Here is a 23,580-nt window from a genome sequence, read left to right as displayed (position 1 = left end):
TATGGGAAAAAATCCCCCCCCCCCCCCCCCCCCCCCCCCGGCAAAAATAAGATTTACCTTTTTAGGAGAATTTTCAAGGAACAAGTAAAAGATTTGGCAAGATTTTATCCCATCCATTTGTAAAACAATTTTCTATAGCCCATATTTGTTCTTATATGGAGTTAATTCATCTCCTATGACAAACAATATTCAAATTGACAACAAAATCTTACACTACGTTCATATCTACAAGTACAGCTAAGATATAGAGCACTACACAGACACCATACAACTTTTGACTTTATAAAAATGACATTTATATCCCAGCATCCTTTGCAGAGACAACCATATCCCAGCATTCCGTGCAAACTGAATCCTACTCCAAAAACTTTTGTTCATAATGGTCTATACTTCCAATTACTTGCTATACTTCACTGTTCAAAGTTGCAAAATGAGGACAGTTGGCATTAAATTTGCAAAGAAACATATTCGGAAATTTCACTTCAAGAGAGAGACCCTCAAATATCAAAAGGGAAGGGCGCCTTTAAATATCATCCTTCAATAATAATTGGGGGCTGTTGTATTTTTGCAAAACTGCTTGACATACAAATACAATTTCCATAAAACTTAATACACACAAAACTCCATACAAAATGCACTCCCTACCATAATATAACTCTGTACAAAATAAGGTCCCATTTCTATACTTCTTTTCATATTCTAAACAAAATTTCCATATTTCAAACAATCCAACAGATGTACAATCTGAACTGTACATCTTACATAAAACATCTTGCTTTCATTTCACTGACACTAATGTAGTGTAATGCTATCTGTCATGATACACATTGCTGACAAATGATACGTAGTTCTAACGTTGTTTGACATTTGATTGGCCCATGTGGATCTGATCTAGTGGTGATTGGTGGTCTACAAGGTCAACTGAGGTCAAGAGCTGACAGAGAGAGCATCTTTGAGGAGTGAGGCAACATCAGAGGAGCTTTCTTTGTCCGAGCCTGGAAGAAAATTCACATTCCACTGCTTTAATGTTTACACGTGGTGGTTTTTGCTATTTGTTTTTGTGTTTTTATTATTTTTTTTAGTGACTTTAAGTACAATATTAACAGTCTAACAAAGACTAAATTTAATGTCATACTTGATAAAATCATTAAATAAACAGTTATAACAGAATAAGCCTTGACACCAGTACATAATATTACTCAGAAACCGCAGGACTTTGAATATTCAGCTTGATGTTTATAGAAAAATCACAGCTGTCGGTACCGATTCAAACTCAATAAACAAAGTCACAGCTGTTTGTGCTGCTCAACCACAGTCGGCAAAACGTTTAACTGAAAATAGTTAATGTCATAACCTGTATTACTGAGTAGGGTATACTTTTGTCATACCCTGTATTACTACACATGACTTACTTTCATCTGTAGTGATATCTTTCTCGAGTTTGAGTTTGTCCCGAGCACACCTCAGCATTCCTTCCTCTACCGTGTCCTTACTGATCAAACGAATCACTGAAACCTCCCTGTTACAAAACAAATATATCTATATAAGTATCAAATCTCTATCCTTAAAAAATATTACTACCATCATCTAATTATCTCTACAAATTATTCCCCAAAACCTGTCCTAACAAGAGTACAGCAAACGGTGCAAACATATGCCCGTCTCAGACAGTGAAATTCTGAATTGATACATGTATCACACACGTTCTGAATAGAAAAGCTTTAAAGTAGGTCACGGTGTACCAATCCATCTGTGAACTGGTTATGCATTTCTCTGAGAGGGAGGTGATGACAAAATGTCATTGCAATATCTGCATCTACATGTATGATGAGAAAAAGTCCGGGAAACTATTTGACCTACTTTTAACTTTAAAGTAGGTCACGGTGCACCAATTTAAGTTCAAACGTGAACTGATTAATAATATGCATTTCTCTGAGAGGGAGGTTGTGAAAAAATTTCAGGGCAATACCTTTATCCATAACGAAAATTACTTGGAAAACTACCTAAAGTAGGTCAAGGTGCACCAATCCAGCTGAAATGCAAACTCACTCTTACAATTCTTAAGGCAGAAATTGTGACAATATTTCAAAGCCGTCCATGCATCTGTTACAGAAAAAAGTCTGGAAAACATTACCTCGGACAGATGTCTGTCTCAGTGATTACCTGTCTGTCTCGGTGATTACCTGTCTGTCTCAGTGATTACCTGTCTATGTCAGTGATTACCTGTTTATCTAGGTGATTACCTGTCTGTCTCGGTGATTACCTGTCTGTCTCAGTGATTACCTGTCTATGTCAGTGATTACCTGTTTATCTAGGTGATTACCTGTCCATCTCAGTGATTACCTGTCTGTCTCGGTGATTACCTGTCTATCTCAGTGATTACCTGTCTGTCTCAGTGATTACCTGTCTGTCTCAGTGATTACCTGTCTTGGTGATTACCTGTCTGTCTCGGTGATTACCTGTCTGTCTCAGTGATTACCTGTCTTAGTGATTACCTGTCTGTCTCAGTGATTACCTGTCTATGTTAGTGATTACCTGTCTGTCTCAGTGATTACCTGTCTGTCTCAGTGATTACCTGCCTGTCTCAGTGATTACCTGTCTATGTTAGTGATTACCTGTCTGTCTCAGTGATTACCTGTCTATGTTAGTGATTACCTGTCTGTCTCGGTGATTACCTGTTTGTCTCAGTGATTACCTGTCTGTCTCAGTGATTGTCTGTCTCAGTGATTATCTGTCTGTCTCAGTGATTACCTGTCTGTGTCGGTGATTACCTGTCTATGTCGGTGATTACCTGTCTGTCTCAGTGATTACCTGTTTATCTTGGTGATTACCTGTCTGTCTCAGTGATTACCTGTCTTGGTGATTACCTGTCTGTCTCAGTGATTACCTGTCTGTGTCGGTGATTACCTGTCTGTCTCAGTGATTACCTGTCTGTCTCAGTAATTACCTGTCTCTCTCAGTGATTACCTGGTTTGCCCTACTCTATGACACCTGTCTTCAGCCTGTTTATCGTTGTACGGGTTGAAGTCTATGTCATGGATAATGACGACATTAGCCGCTGTGAGGTTGATTCCCAAACCGCCAGCTCGTGTGGACAGCATGAAGATAAATATACTTTCGTCTTTTGTGTACTTGTCGATCAACTCTTGTCTGGAAATCAGATCATTAATGGGTTAAGTCTGGAAATGATATCATTAATGGCTGGTAACAAGTGATAAGGACTATATTTGCCCACTAAATTCGACATTCAAGCTCTCCTTTCAAACTTTCAGTGCAACAATCCCAATGCAACCCAGTGATTGCTCTCAATTTGATAAAAGTGATGTAAACCTGACTTAGTTAGTATATCAGTTTACTGCAATATTTGGTATTTTGACAGAAAATGACCATTTTTTACATACAGTAGTTTTTCTTGCATTGTTTTTGACAATATATACTCTCTAAAGGGACTGATTCACGATTTTCTTCCAAATTTTGTTCTTCACTTTAAATAATCAAAATCTACAGTCTAATATGTTTAGAAGGTTTCACTAAAAAATTAAGGTTATTCATCATAATGGAAGCTCATTATAGAGAGTTTATTATTTGTTTTAAAAACATAAAATTGAGGTGTGTTATTGTTTACAGGGTTTTCAAAATAAATGGATATTCATCCAAGTTAATTATATATCACATCTCAAGTATTCTTTAGGTAAAATGTATCCTTTAAAAGTTAAAATTTGTGATTGTACAATATGAAGATGCTTTAAATTACAAAATTAACATTTCACTGGTTTGTTTGTTTACATAAAAAGACTCAAGTCTTTGTTTACATAACACAGAATCAAAGCCAAAATATTGCTCTTATCCTCGCATTTAGACAGTCCAAATTGTGGTTGTCAACATTAAATGAGCTATATTTTTAATTTTTAACATCAAAAATGAAAAACATTTCTTTCGAAAAACGTGAACCAGTCCCTTAATGACTGTAAATAACGTACAAGTGGAATTTTTAGCAAGACATAAATTGAACGATTTTTCCATAAAAATGGGTATTATATATTTAGCGAGAGCTAAATTTAGCGACGCTATAATTCCATGAAAGATAACTTATCACCTACAATACGGAATAAATACTTAACGATATCCAATTTTAGTGATCTCATCACTCTCACTGATAATGACAAAATTAAATCCTCACTAAAAATTCTGTGTATCCAGTATCAGAGGCAAATCATATGAATCTGTATTGCATATCATCTTTTTCAAAAAAAAAAAAAAAAGAAGAATTTCTAGTGTTTTTTTCAAAGCTTTTAAAAACGTTTGAGTTTCACAGGTGTCCTGAAATGTTCATCATTCCTCTGTATGTTCTTAAGTAGGTGAACCTTGTACATCAATGCTATCCATGTGATGTTAATATACACAAGACAATACATAGCAGAAACAAGTTCTCCCTAACAAACATACTGTATATCATAATCAGATGTCATTAAAATATGTATTGGGGTACCCCTAATTGGTATAATTAACTGATTTTACATTTCAATATTACAATTGTATACCAAGTAAGAAAGAGCAAGATGTGTTTGTAAAACACTGGTCTCCTGTATGGCAAAACTTCAAGGTCGAGGTGATGAGGTAAAAAAAATTTGGTATGCAGAGGTGTTGTCAAAAGGAATACACGTGGAGAACATGAAAGCCCTAGCACCATCTATGGCCACAGTTAAAGTATAAAGTTTTTGCAGAAAAACAGGCAGACGGACAAACTAAAAGGTACATGCCCCGGGATCTCTTCATTTTAAGGATACAAAACTGTGGCTATAATCTAATTATGACTTCAGTCAGGAACTGTGTGGGTACTGACCTGTCAGGGACTGGCGTGGAGCCGTCCAGACGTAGGTACGAGTATTTCTTCATCTTCAGGAAGTCCTCCATGATATCCATCATCATTGTAAACTGACTGAAGAGTAGAATCCGGTCTCCCTGAAACAACCACAATCTATATATAGAACATAAAAACCCTGAAACAACCACAATCTATATATAGAACCAGAAACCCCAGAAACAACCACAATCTATACACAGAACATAACAAGATGTACTGTGAGCAATGCTCACTAAGAATACCCCCCGATTACCCCAATCTCCCAAAAGGTGTTGTTAATAGGTATAAATTACCTCTTTCCTGAGTGTAAAAATATGGTATGCATTTGTAGAAGAAAATGGAAGATATAGTCCAAACACAAATCCATGGCATCAACCTATAATTTTGACCTTGAGATCAAAGGTCAAGGTCATAAAGAGGTCATGAATGTACATGACACATAGTCTCATGGTGATACACCCATGTCTTATGGTATGACTATGTCAAAACCCTATAATCAATTTTGACCTTGAGGTCAAAGTTCAAGGTCATATACAGGTCATGAAGGTACTCAACACATCGTCTCATGGTGATACACTCATGTGTCAAATATGATATGCCTATGTCAAAGAACAAAGAAGTCATGGCCCGGACATGAATCCATTGTAAAAACCTTTAATTTTGACCTTGAGGTCAAGGTCATATGGAGGTCATGAAGGTACATGACACATCGTCTCCTGGTGATACACTCATGTGTCAAATATGGTATGCCTATGTCAAAGAACAAAGAAGTTATGGCCCGGACACGAATCCATTGTAAAAAACCTTTAATTTTGACCTTGAGGTCAAGGGTCAAGGTCATATGGAGGTCATGAAGGTACATGACACATCGTCTCATGGTGATACACTCATGTGTCAAATATGGTATGCCTATGTCAAAGAACAAAGAAGTTATGGCCTGGACACGAATCCATTGTAAAAAACCTTTAATTTTGACCTTGAGGTCAAGGTCATATAGAGGTCATGAAGGTACATGACACATCGTCTCATGGTGATTTACCTGTGTGCCAAATATGGTATGCCTAAGTCAAAGAACAAAGAAGTTATGGCCCGGACACGAATCTGCACAGACAGACAGACGGACGGACAGACAGACAGACAGATTCCTATATACCCCCCAGAACTTCGTTCGGGGGGTATAAAAACCCTGAAACAACCACAATCTATATATAGAACATAAAACCCCTGAAAAACAAGATGTACAGTGAGCAGTGCTCACTAAGAATACCCCCCGCTTACCCCAATTTCCCAAAGGGTGTTGTTAATAGGTATAAATAAACTTCAGTATTATGATCCAAAAGGTATCTAGGAACACAGCATCTCCATGCGATGAAAAAAGTCGTTAAAGAATTTAAATGGAAACCATATTGCTACTTCGATGTCCAGTGCGCGTGACCTTTGACCTTTTGACCCCAAAATCGATAGGGAACATCTTCATCCCATCGGTAGTCCATATATATGATATGGTGACCGTAGGTGGAAAGGATAATGCTTTAGAGCCCGGAAACCATTGCGTCTACAGACGGACGGACGGACAGACAGACAGACGACCCGATTCCAGTATACCCCCCCACAACTTGTTGCGGGGAATATAAAAACCACAATCTATATATAGAACATAAAACCCCTGAAATAACCACAATCTATATATAGAACATAAAACCCCTGAAACAATCACAATCTATATACAAATGTATATAAAACATAAAAACTCTGAAACAACCACAATCTATACACAGAACATAAAAACCCTGAAACAACCACAATCTATATATAGAACATAAAAACCCTGAAACAACCACAATCTATATCTTGAACATATAACCCTGAAACAACCATAATCTATAAATAGAACTCTGAAACAACCACAATCTTAATCGAGAACATATAACCTTTAACATTGACATTTTATCCTGAATTTAAGGGACTCCCTGGGTACTGTGGAGGCTCGTCGTTCAGTCTGATAAGCGGAACGTGCCAAGGATTTGAAACTGTTAAATAGATCTATGCAGTTCTTATTTTTTCTTTTTGTTGCACAAAACAAACTCCTTAGATCCTCCTCTGTCACAGTCATATAATGATGTACGTCAAAATGTAGACATGACGTCACACACCTTCTTACCCTGTCTTTCATCACCATTGCATTTTGTTAAAAATTAGGCCTAATGGTGCAATGTATTTTGGAGCTAGGAGACCACAAGATTGGGATGAAAATCCACTTAAGTCCACAATCTTAGTCCAAGATGTGACTTTGCAAAATCTCTGTCACAAATGTTGCATTTTTTAAATTATTACACTCTCAAATAGGTTCATAGAGAAAAATGTGATTTGTAGTATAAATATATATGTATGTAACTCTATCACAATTAACTGAACATGCGTGGAACATATAACATGATTGTATATTGTATATTGTTTAACGTCCCTCTTGAGAATATTTCACTCATTGCCGGTGAAGGGCTGCAAAATTTAGGCCTAAACTCGGCGCTTATGGCCATTGAGCAGGGATCTTTAGCGTGCCATACCTGCTGTGACATGGGACCTCGGTTTTTGCGGTCTCATCCAAAGGACTGCCCCATTTAGTCGCCTCTTACGACAAGCAAGGGGTATTGAGGACCTATTTTAACCCGGATGCCCAGGGTAACATGAGAATTCTTTTAGATTGTACATGCGCTGAACATAAAACATGAGAATTGTTTTAGATTGTGGAAGCTCACCTTAGAATTACTACCGTTACATACCTGAGATTTATGAGACTGCATGAGTTTTTCCAGTTCTTGGAATTTCCCTGACTCTGTGATGACATCATTATCTAGTTTGTAACTCCCTAAATATTTCTGAAAGCAAATAATGAAACACATTGAACTATAATTATTTGTCAATAACTTAAACTGGTCCTCTTACTTTCGCAATGTTATTTTGTTAGGCTGATTCCCTGCCCTATTGCTACCTTGTATTGGTCACACAGTTTCATGATGTCATAGTCGTTTAACATCGCCATGTCCTCGTAGATAAACTCTGTCAGAGCCCCCCGCTCTCGGTGTGATGGTTCCTGTACAAAACAATGGCGTTTGTATTCAAAATCATTTCACAGGCATTGTTATAACAAAAAATTTAAAAAGATCTTTCTAGCCAAAGATTTTTGATTTTCCTCCCCCAGCAGGGGGTATACAGGGGTTCAAGGCTCCCAGCTGAAAATGGATATTTTGACTTCAAGAGGCTTTTCAGAAAATGAATTCTTTGAACCAATTTTGAGGTTTTTTAAATTTTATAAAAATGCCAACAATAGTAATATTGGTTCCTTACGCAAGGGTCTTACGCACATTTTCCAACACTTGACTAAAAGGTTCTTCAAAAGGTGGACCTTGGCAATGGCATTATTAACATTACTGCCTTCTCTTTGTACTACTTTTATAAACATTTTTGTAAGGCCCACGTGTTTACAATCAGTGTTCATTCTGCTGACTGGGCAATATCGTAATGATTCAACCAATCAATGAGAGGAATACCATGAGGAAATACTGACGTCAAGCTTTGTAAAATTCAGTGTAAACCGATATTCCAGAAAACAAGATTCGTTAATGGTGAAATATATTGAGCAACTTAGAAATTTCCAGAAGCGGAATCGTTATATAGAAAAATCATGTCTGATATATAACAATGACCTCTACATGACCTTTACCTTGGTGAGTTGTTTTGCCATCTTTCTCACAATGTCGTCGGTGTAATGATTTCTCAGTAACAGCGGGTGGTTGGACGCCTTCCGGAGCTGCATCAACATGGACGCCCCATCATTTGACTGTTTAACCCTGTCCTCCTTCATGACCTGCTTAAATTGCTGGATCAGTCGGTGGTAAAGCGCCCTCTGCTGGGGAATCAAGTCACAGTATAGGACTCTGTCTCGCTTCTGTGGAAGCTGCTGCTGAACCTGAAAATAAAATGTTACCATGGTTTCTGTTAAATAACGTCTACTTAGTACATCCATGCTGGCCAAACATTTATAGCCTATCGAGTTTACTTCAGTTATACATTGATATCAGAAGATATATTGTGTGGAAGTGTTGACGTCCTGCATGTGAACACATGACATATTCCAATTAATGTCAGATTACCTCTACTAGTGTATCTATTTACCATCTGTAGATTAATGTTAGATAATTTCACTAGTGTATGTATTTACTATCTGTAGATTAATGTTAGACAATCTAACTAGTGTATGTATTTACATCTGTAGATTAATGTTAGACAACCTCACTAGTTTATCTATTTACATCTGTAGATTAATGTCAGACAACCTCACTAGTGTATGTATTTACATCTGTAGATTAATGTTAGACAATCTAACTAATGTATTTACATCTGTAGATTAATGTTAGATAATTTCACTAGTGTATGTATTTACATCTGTAGATTAATGTTAGACAATCTCACTAGTGTATGTATTTACATCTGTAGATTAATGTTACACAACCTCACTAGTGTATCTATTTACCATCTGTAGATTAATGTTAGATAATTTCACTAGTGTATGTATTTACATCTGTAGATTAATGTTAGATAATTTCACTAGTGTATGTATTTACATCTGTAGATTAATGTTAGATAATTTCACTAGTGTATGTATTTACATCTGTAGATTAATGTTAGACAACCTCACTAGTTTATCTATTTACATCTGTAGATTAATGTCAGACAACCTCACTAGTGTATGTATTTACATCTGTAGATTAATGTTAGACAGTCTAACTAGTGTATGTATTTACATCTGTAGATTAATGTTAGATAATTTCACTAGTGTATGTATTTACATCTGTAGATTAATGTTACACAACCACACTAGTGTATGTATTTACCATCTGTAGATTAATGTTAGATAATTTCACTAGTGTATGTATTTACATCTGTAGATTAATGTTAGACAAACTCACTAGTGTATGTATTTACTATCTGTAGATTAATGTTACACAACCTCACTAGTGTATGTATTTACATCTGTAGATTAATGTCAGACAACCTCACTAGTGTATGTATTTACATCTGTAGATTAATGTTAGACAATCTAACTAATGTATTTACATCTGTAGATTAATGTTAGATAATTTCACTAGTGTATGTATTTACATCTGTAGATTAATGTTACACAACCTCACTAGTGTATGTATTTACATCTGTAGATTAATGTTAGATAATTTCACTAGTGTATGTATTTACATCTGTAGATTAATGTTAGATAATCTCACTAGTGTATGTATTTACATCTGTAGATTAATGTTACACAACCTCACTAGTGTATGTATTTACCATCTGTAGATTAATGTTAGACAATCTAACTAGTGTATGTATTTACATCTGTAGATTAATGTTACACAACCTCACTAGTGTATGTATTTACCATCTGTAGATTAATGTTAGACAACCTCACTAGTGTATGTATTTACATCTGTAGATTAATGTTACACAACCTCACTAGTGTATCTATTTACATCTGTAGATTAATGTTAGATAATTTCACTAGTGTATGTATTTACATCTGTAGATTAATGTTAGATAATTTCACTAGTGTATGTATTTACATCTGTAGATTAATGTTAGATAATTTCACTAGTGTATGTATTTACATCTGTAGATTAATGTTAGACAACCTCACTAGTTTATCTATTTACATCTGTAGATTAATGTCAGACAACCTCACTAGTGTATGTATTTACATCTGTAGATTAATGTTAGACAGTCTAACTAGTGTATGTATTTACATCTGTAGATTAATGTTAGATAATTTCACTAGTGTATGTATTTACATCTGTAGATTAATGTTACACAACCACACTAGTGTATGTATTTACCATCTGTAGATTAATGTTAGATAATTTCACTAGTGTATGTATTTACATCTGTAGATTAATGTTAGATAACCTCACTAGTGTATGTATTTACATCTGTAGATTAATGTTAGATAACCTCACTAGTTTATCTATTTACATCTGTAGATTAATGTTAGACAACCTCACTAGTGTATGTATTTACATCTGTAGATTAATGTTAGACAACCCCACTAGTTTATCTATTTACATCTGTAGATTAATGTTAGACAACCTCACTAGTGTATGTATTTACATCTGTAGATTAATGTTAGACAATCTAACTAGTGTATGTATTTACATCTGTAGATTAATGTTAGATAACCTCACTAGTTTATCTATTTACATCTGTAGATTAATGTTAGGCAACCCCACTAGTTTATCTATTTACTATCTGTAGATTAATGTTAGACAATCTAACTAGTGTATGTATTTACATCTGTAGATTAATGTTAGACAAACTCACTAGTGTATGTATTTACATCTGTAGATTAATGTTAGATAACCCCACTAGTTTATCTATTTACATCTGTAGATTAATGTTAGACAACCCCACTAGTTTATCTATTTACATCTGTAGATTAATGTTAGACAATCTAACTAGTGTATGTATTTACATCTGTAGATTAATGTTAGACAATCTAACTAGTGTATGTATTTACATCTGTAGATTAATGTTAGATAACCCCACTAGTTTATCTATTTACATCTGTAGATTAATGTTAGACAACCCCACTAGTTTATCTATTTACATCTGTAGATTAATGTTAGACAATCTAACTAGTGTATGTATTTACATCTGTAGATTAATGTTAGACAATCTAACTAGTGTATGTATTTACATCTGTAGATTAATGTTAGATAACCCCACTAGTTTATCTATTTACATCTGTAGATTAATGTTAGACAACCCCACTAGTTTATCTATTTACATCTGTAGATTAATGTTAGACAATCTAACTAGTGTATGTATTTACATCTGTAGATTAATGTTAGACAATCTAACTAGTGTATGTATTTACATCTGTAGATTAATGTTACACAACCTCACTAGTGTATCTATTTACCATCTGTAGATTAATGTTAGATAATTTCACTAGTGTATGTATTTACATCTGTAGATTAATGTTAGACAATCTAACTAGTGTATGTATTTACATCTGTAGATTAATGTTAGGCAACCCCACTAGTTTATCTATTTACATCTGTAGATTAATGTTAGACAACCCCACTAGTTTATCTATTTACATCTGTAGATTAATGTTAGACAAACTCACTAGTGTATGTATTTACATCTGTAGATTAATGTTACACAACCTCACTAGTGTATCTATTTACATCTGTAGATTAATGTTAGATAACCTCACTAGTGTATGTATTTACATCTGTAGATTAATGTTAGACAACCCCACTAGTTTATCTATTTACATCTGTAGATTAATGTTAGACAACCCCACTAGTTTATCTATTTACATCTGTAGATTAATGTTAGACAACCTCACTAGTGTATGTATTTACATCTGTAGATTAATGTCAGACAACCTCACTAGTGTATGTATTTACATCTGTAGATTAATGTTACACAACCTCACTAGTGTATCTATTTACATCTGTAGATTAATGTTAGATAACCTCACTAGTGTATGTATTTACATCTGTAGATTAATGTTAGACAACCTCACTAGTGTATGTATTTACATCTGTAGATTAATGTTAGATAACCTCACTAGTGTATGGATTTACCATCTATAGATGGGTTATAGGATGCCAGGTCTCTCAAAACTAAGGATTTATTTTCACAGCAGTTAGAACACAACGTTTGGAGACTAACCTCCGACTTCAGCCTCCGTAGGACAAATGGTCGCATTATTCTCTTAGCCTGCTGAATTCTCTCCCTTTCATATCTACTTTTTGCTTTATCATCAGTTCCCCTCTGTATAATTTACAAAACAAAATAATATCGTAATACAAAATGTGGCATGAGAAATTAAACAAAATGCCAAGGAATATTCAGTGAAACTGTTCTTTCTTATATTGATCATGGAGAACAACTGTTTTCTGACATTGACCATTGTTGGTGTTATGGTTTAAAAGGGTTATTACATTGATCATGGAGAACATCTGCTTGAGTTGATCAGTTTTCCCACTGAAAATTTCTGGCATCACAAAACACAACAGCGACATAAGCTCCAAGAGGTTGTTTTGAAGGGGAGTGCCAGTCAACAGCAAACGCCGCTCCGCCTGTAAACAGAAAACTAATACCTGTAAACAGAAAACTTACAAGATGGACACTAAATTCTCTATACCTCATTAGATGTGAATGACTAAACTGACCTCTTGTTTCAAATCCCAAAGAAAATGAGTGAGAATTCCCTTCCCTTATACTAGAACCACAGATTGTAAACTGTTATTGTGTGAGAATTCCCTCCCCTTATACTAGAACCACAGATAGTAGACTGTTATTGTGTGAGAATTCCCTCCCCTTATACTAGAACCACAGATTGTAGACTGTTATTGTGTGAGAATTCCCTCCCCTTATACTAGAACCACAGATTGTAGACTGTTATTGTGAGAGAATTCCCTCCCCTTATACTACAACAACAGATTGTAGACTGTTATTGTGAGAAAATTCCCTCCCCTTATACTACAACAACAGATTGTAGACTGTTATTGTGAGAAAATTCCCTCCCCTTATACTACAACAACTGATTGTAGACTGTTATTGTGAGAGAATTCCCTCCCCTTATACTACAACAACAGATTGTAGATTGATTGTTGTAAGTCCATATATTAGTTAGCACGTACTGTTCTTGTAGTTATCATTTATATTCACATTTCCAATGTTTTTACTTTCGATATCTTTACCAACGTTTTTACTTTTGATACCTCTACCAATGTTTTTACTTTCGATATCTCATTACCAATGTTTTTACTTTCGATATCTCATTACCAATGTATCTTTACCAATGTTTTTACTTTCGATATCTTTACCAATGTTTTTACTTTCGATATCTTTACCAATTGAAATGTTAACCATTTCCTCCCGAATATGAACAAGGTGTGAATGAATCTTGAAAAACATACATACAGTATGACTATTTTAACGGTTGGAAATATTCCAAAAATTAATATTCCAAAAATAAAAGTAAAATGTAAATATGAAAAATAACATTTCATTTTTGAAAATACACAAGGGTATGAACAGCAAATCTTTATGCCAGCATACTCCATGAAGCACTTCATAAAGCATGCTGGGTAAAGTGTCATAGTTCATGCCCTTATGTATTTTCTAAAATTTATTTCTAAAATAACCCATAAATCATCACATCCAAATGCATACAGCACCTTTATCTAGTAAATATATACAATTACACCAACACCATTAAACACTGATTCATGGGAATCCACATTTTAATCCCATTAAAGCTTATGTTCAACAAAAAACTTCATTTTCTATAATTAATTACTCATCCACATCCCTACTAAAATTCATAATATAAGGAACTGGAATAACTTGAATATTGAATTTCATTTCTCAAGTACCATCATAAACGTAATACTAAATACTGCTGCGAATTTCTCTAGTATGTGTATCTGGTTGACTAGTGATGATGTAGCTCAGACTTACTGCAATTTTCATAAGATTTTGGTAGCGAAGTGACGACATGTTTTTTAACATGTGACCCTCATCAAAGATGGCGTAGTGAAACTCGACTTTCTTAAAAAGTGCTCGGTCTTCTACACTTCCCGTGGCCATGTTGTATCTAGAAAATGAAAGTAGACATCATTACAAAAGTCATATCTAGAAACTGAAAATAGAAAACTTTCCATGTGGAATCTAGACAATGAAAGTAAACATCATACAAAAGTTGTATACAAGAACTAAAGGTTGAAATCTTCACATAAGCTATAATGTAAGCTTTCAACTGTTCACGTAAGACGGATGACACACGACAGACAGGTCTGACCTAAAACAAAAAAATCCTGCCTGTCTCATTAAATGTTGAAATATTTTTACCCCAGAAACAAATGATCTTTTTTTTTTTGCCCTATCACCACTTGACTATCAATTTTTCATACCCAATAAACATTTATAAAAATAAACGCTATAAAATGTGAATGTAAAATGTGAATCGCTGTTGATCATCCACACTGCTAACAATTGTACAGTCTTTCTGCTGTACCGGGATTCCTGACCACAAGTGCTTTCTCAATTTTAATCACCCACTACTTGCTTTGGGTTATTTCAGAACAGACTTATCTCTCTTTGCCTGCAGCTGTTTAAACAGTGACTTGTCAGCACATTTAATCTCCTCTTGCCCTAATCTTTTGTGAAAATCAATCTGAATTTCTGCCATCTTATGTAAATCATTTTCTGCTCTTGTAAGAGATTCTACATGCCACTTACATAGATACACATACAGTTGACCTTTGAACTTTGGTATCTTGAACATCGATATATGATTGATTGTGATTGTGTATTGTTTAACGTCCCTCTTGAGAATTTTTCACTCATATGGAGATGTCACCATTGACAGTGGAGGGTTCCAAAATTTAGGCCTATGTTCGGCGTTTTTGGCCTTTGAGTAGGGAGGGATCTTTATCATGCCATACCTGCTGTGACACGGGACCTCGGTTTTGACAGTCTCATCCAAAGGTCCGCCCCATTTAGTCGTCTCTTGCGACAAGCAAGGGGTATTGAGGACCTATTCTAACCCTGATCATCGATAAATGAAAACCTTGGATATGTCAAAGTGATTTAGAATTTCCAACTATATTTTCTTCATGTATTTTAACCTCAATAATCTCAAGCTCTTGGACATCTCAAAGTTATTTCTAAGCCCCATCAAGTTAAACATAACATGGTTTGACTGTATGTAGAATTATTGTTACATTACCGTATATACTCGCCTATAAGTTGGATTTTTAGGAGTCAATTTTTGGTCCAAAACTCTATGTCCGACTTATAGGCGCGTCCTAAGAAGATTGGTATTTTTCTGGGCGGCGTAATGTAGTGTTTTTTAAACAACTCCGATGATTATCATAGACTACCACACAAATGATTATTGTTCACAAATATCTAGACATAGTGTATTGTTTATGTATTTTAAAATTATGTATAAAGTACAAGTATTTACATATTTTTATTTAGTTAAAAATTATTTAAATACCGGTAACTAATACTTTCAATTCAACTAATCTATTGTTTATCGGTAAAATTGAATTACGAACCCGATTTAGTATTGAAATATTCATATGTATACCGGCTGAAATATATTTCATAAAAAATTGAATATTGTTAACAGATAATTTAGATCATCATTCTTGACTCTTAAAAACTATCGTTGATACAATGAATTATACCGGAATCCCACAATAACAGTTTTCGCGAGGCGCGTGCCACTAAGTAAACACGGTGTCAGGTACTGGTAATTAGGAGACCATAATTGCTTAGGTAAACAAGGGATCATTGCCCATAATAGATCAAAGGTTGCGTTTAAACCCCAAACACACATGGCTTGGATATTGAGCACCTCATGATTATTAATTTCTCAAAATATTTTTTGAAACATAGGTAAAAACACTATAGAGCATTGACTTCAATTTGTCAACCGATTCTGACAAAAATTTGTACCCACTTATAAGCGGGTCAATGGCAAATTCCTACAAAATAACTTAAAAAATACAACCGACTTATAGGCGGCCCGACTTATAGGCGAGTATATACGGTACATAATGCTGAGATGATGTGACAGGTTTCAAGCTTTTTTACGTTTTATATCTGAACAAAATGAAATAAAGAAAGAAAGAATCATAACATCTCCTTTGGAGAAGATGAAGATTTCTAATTTGGCGACAATAAAACAAAATGTTTTACGTGGTGAGGACAACGTTGTATTCCTCCTTGGTGTCATACATCAGCGACAGTCGACTCTGACGCCGGTCCTCTATTGATCCATAATAAACCAGAAGGTTGACGTCCGGACACCAGGTCTCAAACTCTCGCATCCAATTCTCTGTAAGTTCCCAGAAATAAAACAACATTAATACAGGCACAAGTTAACATTGTCAGAGAATAATTACATTTCCAATGTTGACCTTCGATATCTTTACCAACTGATATGATAGTCATTTCCTCATGAATGTGAACAATGTGCGTATGAATTTTGATGAATATAGTACAACTACATTTATAACCCAAGCATAATGAAAATGAAATGTTGATATGAAAACAAAAATCACTTTTGAAAATACATGGGAGTATGAACAGCAACACTTCATGGAGTATACTTATCATGAACACAAAGTATGCTGGCACAAAATGTCATAGTTCATGCCTTCAAGTATTTTCAAAGAAAATCGCTCTTCTGCCGAAAAAAAAACAACAACTCAGAATCCCCGATTTCCTTTTACATACTCCTGTAAGAAAAGAGTTTTATCAAATCTGGGTTATCCTACTTTCTTTGTAAACAGATAAAAGTTTGCCAATTGCCAGCAGAGTTGTGTATGTTATAGGGGTAGATCACGTTACCTATTGTAGAGGAAGGAACAATGACGACATGAGGTCCCCTCTCCCCTTCCTCCATCAGATGAGCAATAAAGGAGATCGTCTGTATCGTCTTGCCCAATCCCTACAAGACAACGTAGACAATGAACTTACACAACAGTAAAGGAAGCAATCAACACAGTGTACTGACAACAACACAGGACTACTGCTAATGAATCGTTTGTACATTCTACAATTTACGAATAATTTTGTAGATTTTGTTCAATACTTAAAATACACTTACTGTCCATATCTAGCAATTTACAATTAACAACTGATATAATTTTCAATATTTAAAGGTCAGCATCCGTTTACCATTTCATCAGCTAAGATCCCATTCAGGTGCTGCGAGTGCATGATTCTCAACCAGTTCAACCCCACCATTTGGAACGGCTTCAAACGACAGCTGTAGTGAAACAACAGAGGCTTACATAAAATCAAAGTACTAGAAGTACTAACGGGCATTCCAGGAACCCACCATCTAAAACAGCTTCAAACGAGAGCTGTAGTGAAACAACAGAGGCTAAATTCCAATATTCAGGAAAAGTACACATCAAAAACAACCTCTGCATCAAAAATGCTTCTCACTTTTACTTAACAAACTTATCCCAGCAGACAGAGTGGGACGTGATGATTCCTAGCAGTAGAAGGACTAATAGTAACAGCTTCTCCCCACGTGATACTACCTGACTGCTACCGATTAGTCCAATTTATTACTGTGTTGGGGTGAGGGGATGAATATTTCTCCATTTTTAAAGAGAGATAGAATGTCTTTTTGTTCAGCTGCATCTTAAAAGAAAGGCACTTTAATTACCTACTTTCTAAAGGAGAACAGACTGTGTACAAAGTTATTTTTTCCCAATTTTTTGGTGGATTCATGAAAAGAAATATTAATCAAATGTGTATCTCATATTGAATAATTTTTCTGAAAAATTCCTCATGCATTTCGAGTGTGATTTTATGGTTTCTACCCAATATAAAAGTTGGTTGTGTATTTAAGATGGACAAAATATTGAAAAAAAAATTGATTCTAGAACAGAAATTGCTGCCAGTGGGTTGCTTTAAAATGTTATTTATCATGGAGTACAAAACATACTAGAAAAAAGACATGATATCAAATGTAGAATTAAAAAAAAAAAAAAAAAAAACCTTTTAAAACATTTTAAACTTTAAAAATGTCAAATATATATCTTCAATGTTTTTATAACATCTATAATGTACAAGGTCTGAAAATTTTTACATAAAAACTGTGAGAGGAGTTGGTTATACAAAGTAGGTAACATGCTTAAAAATGACAAAGTTCAACTACATCATGTACATGAATATTTTTCATAGAATGTCCGATCACTCCGAAAAAGACACATGCATATGTTCAATGTGTCCATAAAAACTGTACATAAATTGAGGAATTTCAAGTTAGAGGTGTGAGAGGTGTTGATTACACAAGATAGGTTCCGTCTATTCAGGACATGCTTAAAAATGACTAAGTTCAATTACATGTAAATTTTTCGAAAAATGTCTGATCACTTTCAAAAAGGTATATGCATATCTTCAGTTTATCAATAACAACTGTACAAAGTTTGAGGAACATCAAGCAAGAGGTGTGAGAGGAGTTGATTATAAAAAAAATTAAGTAAGTACCTTATTACAGGGACGCCCAACCCCAACCCCCCTCCCCCCTGTCATTCACCACTTTATCAGCTGTTTGCACATTGTGGTCTTACTAAGTAAATAGATACCCTGGTCCCAGGATCATGAAACATTTTAAGCTTAGTCATAATCTGAATATTGTGAAGACAATCATTCCAAAATAAAACTGTCATTCAGTATGGTTTTATAAAATTTGTAGTATCTGCAGATTAAGAGTTTCAGTTCAAAAACAATAAACATCTTACAGGTGATTGAAATTTGGAGTTAGTCTGAGTCTGTTATATGATCCCTGGGCCTGGTTGTTGAATTGTGCAATAACTTACTTCGGAGACAAGTTTCCTGGCTGTTTAGTTATTTGTATAGATTCATCATCGCTGCTTTCATCTATGTCCGTTTTCTTTGTCAGGCACGAAACAACGGTCTCCATTTTCTTTGAAATTCCCTCACATTTCTGCATGAGTTTGAGAATGACTTGTCGGACCCGGAAGATTTCTTTACAACCACTGACAATTTCATACGACAACGCTTTGTTGTTGCAAAATTCTGTCGTCTGAAATCAGACAAATCCATGCAACGGAATAAAATCATTGAGAAATACACAACACAGACAATAAATAATGCATGCTGTTAATTCAATACTGTGGAATCACTTTAATACATGGGAGCCAATGTTCGTGGGCAAGCAAAACTTTGCTGGTTCGTGGGGACGTAATTTCGTGGGTAAGCAATACGATGTTACAAGGAGAGATAACTCTACTGGGTTTTAAAAATGTTCGAGGACACGTAAATTCATGGGTAAGAGTAAACCACAAAATCCACGAACATCAATCCCCCACGGATAATGATGATTCCGCAGTATATTCAGACTACACATCACTCACTAGTTTGTTCCATGTCTTAAACGGCCTTAGTGACATGATGACCTCAGCACGCTTTTTGGAACAGCCAGGTGTTGCTGATAGTTCGTCTATTGTCGCCTCATCGAAGAAAGTCAGGATCTTCTCTCTCTCTGTCTTAGCACCTTCTGTGTCCATCTGAAGAACAAAGGTCATAGATGTCAAACTCAGTCAAAGGTTTCAGTAAGACTACACTACCACAAAATTCTTAACATTAATACAAGAGTATGCATGATTATTCACATGGAATTTCCCATATGAGTGTCAATTTGCCAGGATATGAAATCATAATTCTGCTGCTCCAAAAAAAAAAAAATTACAGTTGTGATAATGATTATATGCAAAATATCAATAAGCAATGATTGATAGATTTTTAAATTTCAAATGGATGAAACACAGAAAATTCTGCATGAATGAGCAAAGGAAACATAGTTCACCATTGACGGCTTTCTTACAATGCACGAAACATTTGGTCTGTAGAATATCAGCTGAAAAGTATCGTCACATGCATACCACTCAATTTGAATCAGGAAATAATAGTGTTTAATGTAGTAATTAAGGCTATACGGACCGTGGATATCGACCTGGGTAGCTCAGTGGTTAGAGCACCTGACTAGTAATGCAGGGTCCCGGGTTTGATTCCCGGTCCAGCCAAAGATTTTCTCCTCTCTCCTATACTACATTTGGTGCCATTGAACACCCCTGGTCTTGCAGGTGAAGGTCCTGTTAGGGGCGAAAAGAATCTGGGTTGTGTGTCTTCGAGGGCAAAGACTATTTAAGGAGGGAGGAATGTAGTAATTAGGGCTATATGGACCGTGGATATCGGCCTGGATAGCTCAGTGGTTAGAGCACCTGTCTGGTAATGCAGGGGTCTGGATAGCTCAGTGGTTAGAGCACCTGACTGGTAATGCAGGGGTCCTGGGTTCGATTCCCAGTCCAGCCAAAGATTTTCTCCTCTTTCCTATATATACTACATTTATATATATATACTACATTTATATATATACTACATTACAAAGATATGCACCAGGTTAGAGTTTCTATAATGGATTTTTAAGGATGATCATAATTTTGAAAATATAACTGTTGGTTTTGAAGGTTCAAAATGAAGGGCAAGTAATGATTTTTATCAGTGCTTCAGATTTCTGTTAAACGCCTCACCTCAATGCTGTCATCGCTGTCTGCCTCTTCATCTTCACTTCGGAAATCCTCCTCCTCATCCTCTAGAGCCGCTGAGGAAGACAGAAACAGACGACTTTAGACACAGACTATACCGAGGTATCAATTTGAAAATCAAAAACCTACACCGTACTTCACAGATACAAATTCCTTTCCAACTTGTCTCCTATGTTGCTCAGCTCTGTAGACAAACCTTGTCTCTCCTCTAACTTGTCTCCTATGTTGCTCAACTCTGTATACAAACCTTGTCTCTCCTCTGACTTGTCTCCTATGTTGCCCAGCTCCAGAAGGGCGTCGTCAGTCTGCCAGTTGTTATTCTCTAAGGCCTGATGTAAGTCCTGTAAACAGAGTCAACAAACTCAGTACACAAGTAACACACTCATTGTCATACCAGTAACCACACCCACACTTACTGTCATACCAGTAACCACACCCACACTCATTGTCATACCAGTAACCAAACCCACACTTATTGTCATACCAGTAACCACACCCACACTCATTGTCATACCAGTAACCACACCCACACTCATTGTCGTACCAGTAACCAAACCCACATTCATTGTCATACCAGTAACCACACCCACACTTATTGTCATACCAGTAAACACACCCACACTCATTGTCATACCAGTAACTGCCGCGAGCTGTTAATGAATACCAAAAACAGCAAGCTTTCATTGTAGTCTTTCTCTCGGTGAGGAATCAGTAAAGCATCAGTAACAGCGATAAAGGAACACCATGAAATCCCATTACTGAAGGAAGCCATTTTCAGAAATTCTCTTCAATCCTTCGACTTCCCATGGAGATTCATGTTAGAATGGATCCTCAGTACCCCTTGCTTGTTGTAAGAGGCAACTAAATGGGGCAGTCCTTCGGATGAGACTGCAAAAACTGTGGCCCCATGTCACAGGTGTGGCATGTTAAAGAACCCTTCCTGCTCAAAGACCATAAGCGCTGAGCATAGGCCTAAATTTTTTTGTGCCCTTCACAGGCAATGGTGACGTCTCCATACGAGTGAAAAATTCTCTCAAGGGATGTTAAACAATATACATTCAATCAATCAACAGCCTTGGGTATATTGATATCATTAAGATATCCTTTGGCCATCATTGCAAACCTATCAATTTGCTGTAACGTAATTGCTACAGTTTTAAATCCATTTAATTAATTTTATTAGGTTCTGTATTCATCACATTGTTCAAAACATGGTGCTTTGCAATGTAGTAAATCAGATTTTGAAATTGACACCACCCCCCCCCCCCCCCCCAATACCCACCTAATTAATGTGTCATGTTACAGCAAATAATTTTTTTTTTCAAGAATGGACTTCAAACCAACACCTTACCCTAACCTTAACCTTACCCGTCTTTTCTTCTGAGGAAATGCCTCTTGCAGGAAAATAATCCGCCTCTCCTTCTCCTTTTCCGAGATCTGGGAAGGGTCAAGGTCACAAGATTCGATGGGTCGAGCTCGTTTCCCAGGACGATGAACCGGTGACCCTCCGTCTTCTGAATCGCTGCTTTCCTGATGAATTATCCGCTTCTTCGGTTTCTTATTTCTGAATGCCTTAGCTAAAACAAATACTCTTTTTAAATCTTTGTCTAAATTGATAAGAAGATTTTTCAACACTTTTCACACTATATTCTCCTGTAAAACTTTGATCCCCTATTACAGTCCCACCTGGGGCCACATTTTGAACGAACTTGAATCTGCACTTTCTGAGGATGCTTGCTTTTTACTATATGACTAATCAAAGCCCTGCTGCTCCTGAGAAAAAGATTTTGATAAGATTTCCTTCTCATTTATTTCCATGTAAAACTTTGATCCAATATTGTGATCCATCTTACTCTGGTGCCATGGTTTGAACAATTTTGAAGTTTTGTTTTTTCTGGTTCAGTGGTTTAAAACACCCCAATTCAATTTCTTTATTTCTTAATTACCTCCCCTTTGAAAAGGGTATGACCCTTCACTTGAATTTTAAATCCCCTTAACCTAAGATGCTTTATTATGGCAAGTTTGGTTGAAAACAACACTGTGGTTCTGAAGAAAAAATTCCAAAATAAGTGAAGTTTACAGACGAAAGGACAGACAGACAAAAAAAAGCAAAACCCTTATCTGGAAAAATACAGCATTTGAAAGTTGATAATTGTACTGGTTGAATCACGATTTCTGTTTCTTTTATACTCTTGCGTGACTTACACCCATCGATCACATGATCAACAGCCTCCTCCACATTCCAACTGCGGGCCTCCAAAGCTTCCTGTAACACCTCCATGGGGCGGTCCGGAAACATCGACTTCAGGTGATTGACAGCTTCCGTCTGCTCCGGAGTCAAGTCATCCCCAAAGCCCTGTCGCACAACCTGCTTGGATTTCCTCCTACACAATACCAAGGGAGACAAGTCTGATGAATGGAGACACGCTATCAAGGGAAGCAAGAGACGCAATATCAAAGGGATATTACATTTCTTGCCATCTCTCCTAAAGCATAAACATTAGACACTATCACCATATTTTTGTTATATTCAGGCAGAGGCCACTCTAT

General features: G+C 35.8%; 1 protein-coding gene and 1 non-coding gene across 4 annotated transcripts in view; one reads left to right on the top strand and one right to left on the bottom strand.

Moving 5' to 3' along the window:
• The window catches only part of LOC125675184 (SWI/SNF-related matrix-associated actin-dependent regulator of chromatin subfamily A containing DEAD/H box 1-like), a 34,861-nt gene that overhangs the window by 232 nt on the left and 11,049 nt on the right, over positions 1–23,580 (bottom strand). For all 3 annotated transcript variants that reach the window (XM_056157626.1, XM_056157625.1, XM_056157627.1), the window contains 19 exons: positions 23,236–23,414; positions 22,399–22,607; positions 21,278–21,371; positions 21,016–21,086; positions 19,840–19,992; positions 19,282–19,508; positions 17,624–17,714; positions 17,294–17,393; positions 16,640–16,778; positions 14,390–14,525; positions 12,865–13,002; positions 12,593–12,694; positions 8,586–8,831; positions 7,854–7,955; positions 7,645–7,740; positions 4,844–4,962; positions 2,968–3,150; positions 1,413–1,519; positions 1–995 (listed from right to left, as the gene is read on the bottom strand). The exon at positions 1–995 is cut by the window's left edge and continues 232 nt beyond it. In XM_056157626.1, coding sequence (XP_056013601.1) covers positions 928–995; positions 1,413–1,519; positions 2,968–3,150; positions 4,844–4,962; positions 7,645–7,740; positions 7,854–7,955; positions 8,586–8,831; positions 12,593–12,694; positions 12,865–13,002; positions 14,390–14,525; positions 16,640–16,778; positions 17,294–17,393; positions 17,624–17,714; positions 19,282–19,508; positions 19,840–19,992; positions 21,016–21,086; positions 21,278–21,371; positions 22,399–22,607; positions 23,236–23,414 — 2,560 coding nt within the window. In that variant the 3' untranslated portion in view covers positions 1–927. The remainder of the gene's footprint in view (positions 996–1,412; positions 1,520–2,967; positions 3,151–4,843; positions 4,963–7,644; positions 7,741–7,853; positions 7,956–8,585; positions 8,832–12,592; positions 12,695–12,864; positions 13,003–14,389; positions 14,526–16,639; positions 16,779–17,293; positions 17,394–17,623; positions 17,715–19,281; positions 19,509–19,839; positions 19,993–21,015; positions 21,087–21,277; positions 21,372–22,398; positions 22,608–23,235; positions 23,415–23,580) is intronic.
• Positions 20,724–20,797, top strand: Trnat-ggu (transfer RNA threonine (anticodon GGU)). Its single transcript has one exon. It is a non-coding gene; the product is annotated as a tRNA-Thr (tRNA).

Source organism: Ostrea edulis, chromosome 3 (assembly GCF_947568905.1).
Source record: "Ostrea edulis chromosome 3, xbOstEdul1.1, whole genome shotgun sequence".
NCBI classification, from domain to species: Eukaryota; Metazoa; Mollusca; class Bivalvia; order Ostreida; family Ostreidae; genus Ostrea; species Ostrea edulis.
Note: the sequence above shows the minus strand (reverse complement) of the source record. Positions and strands in the feature narration are given on the sequence as shown.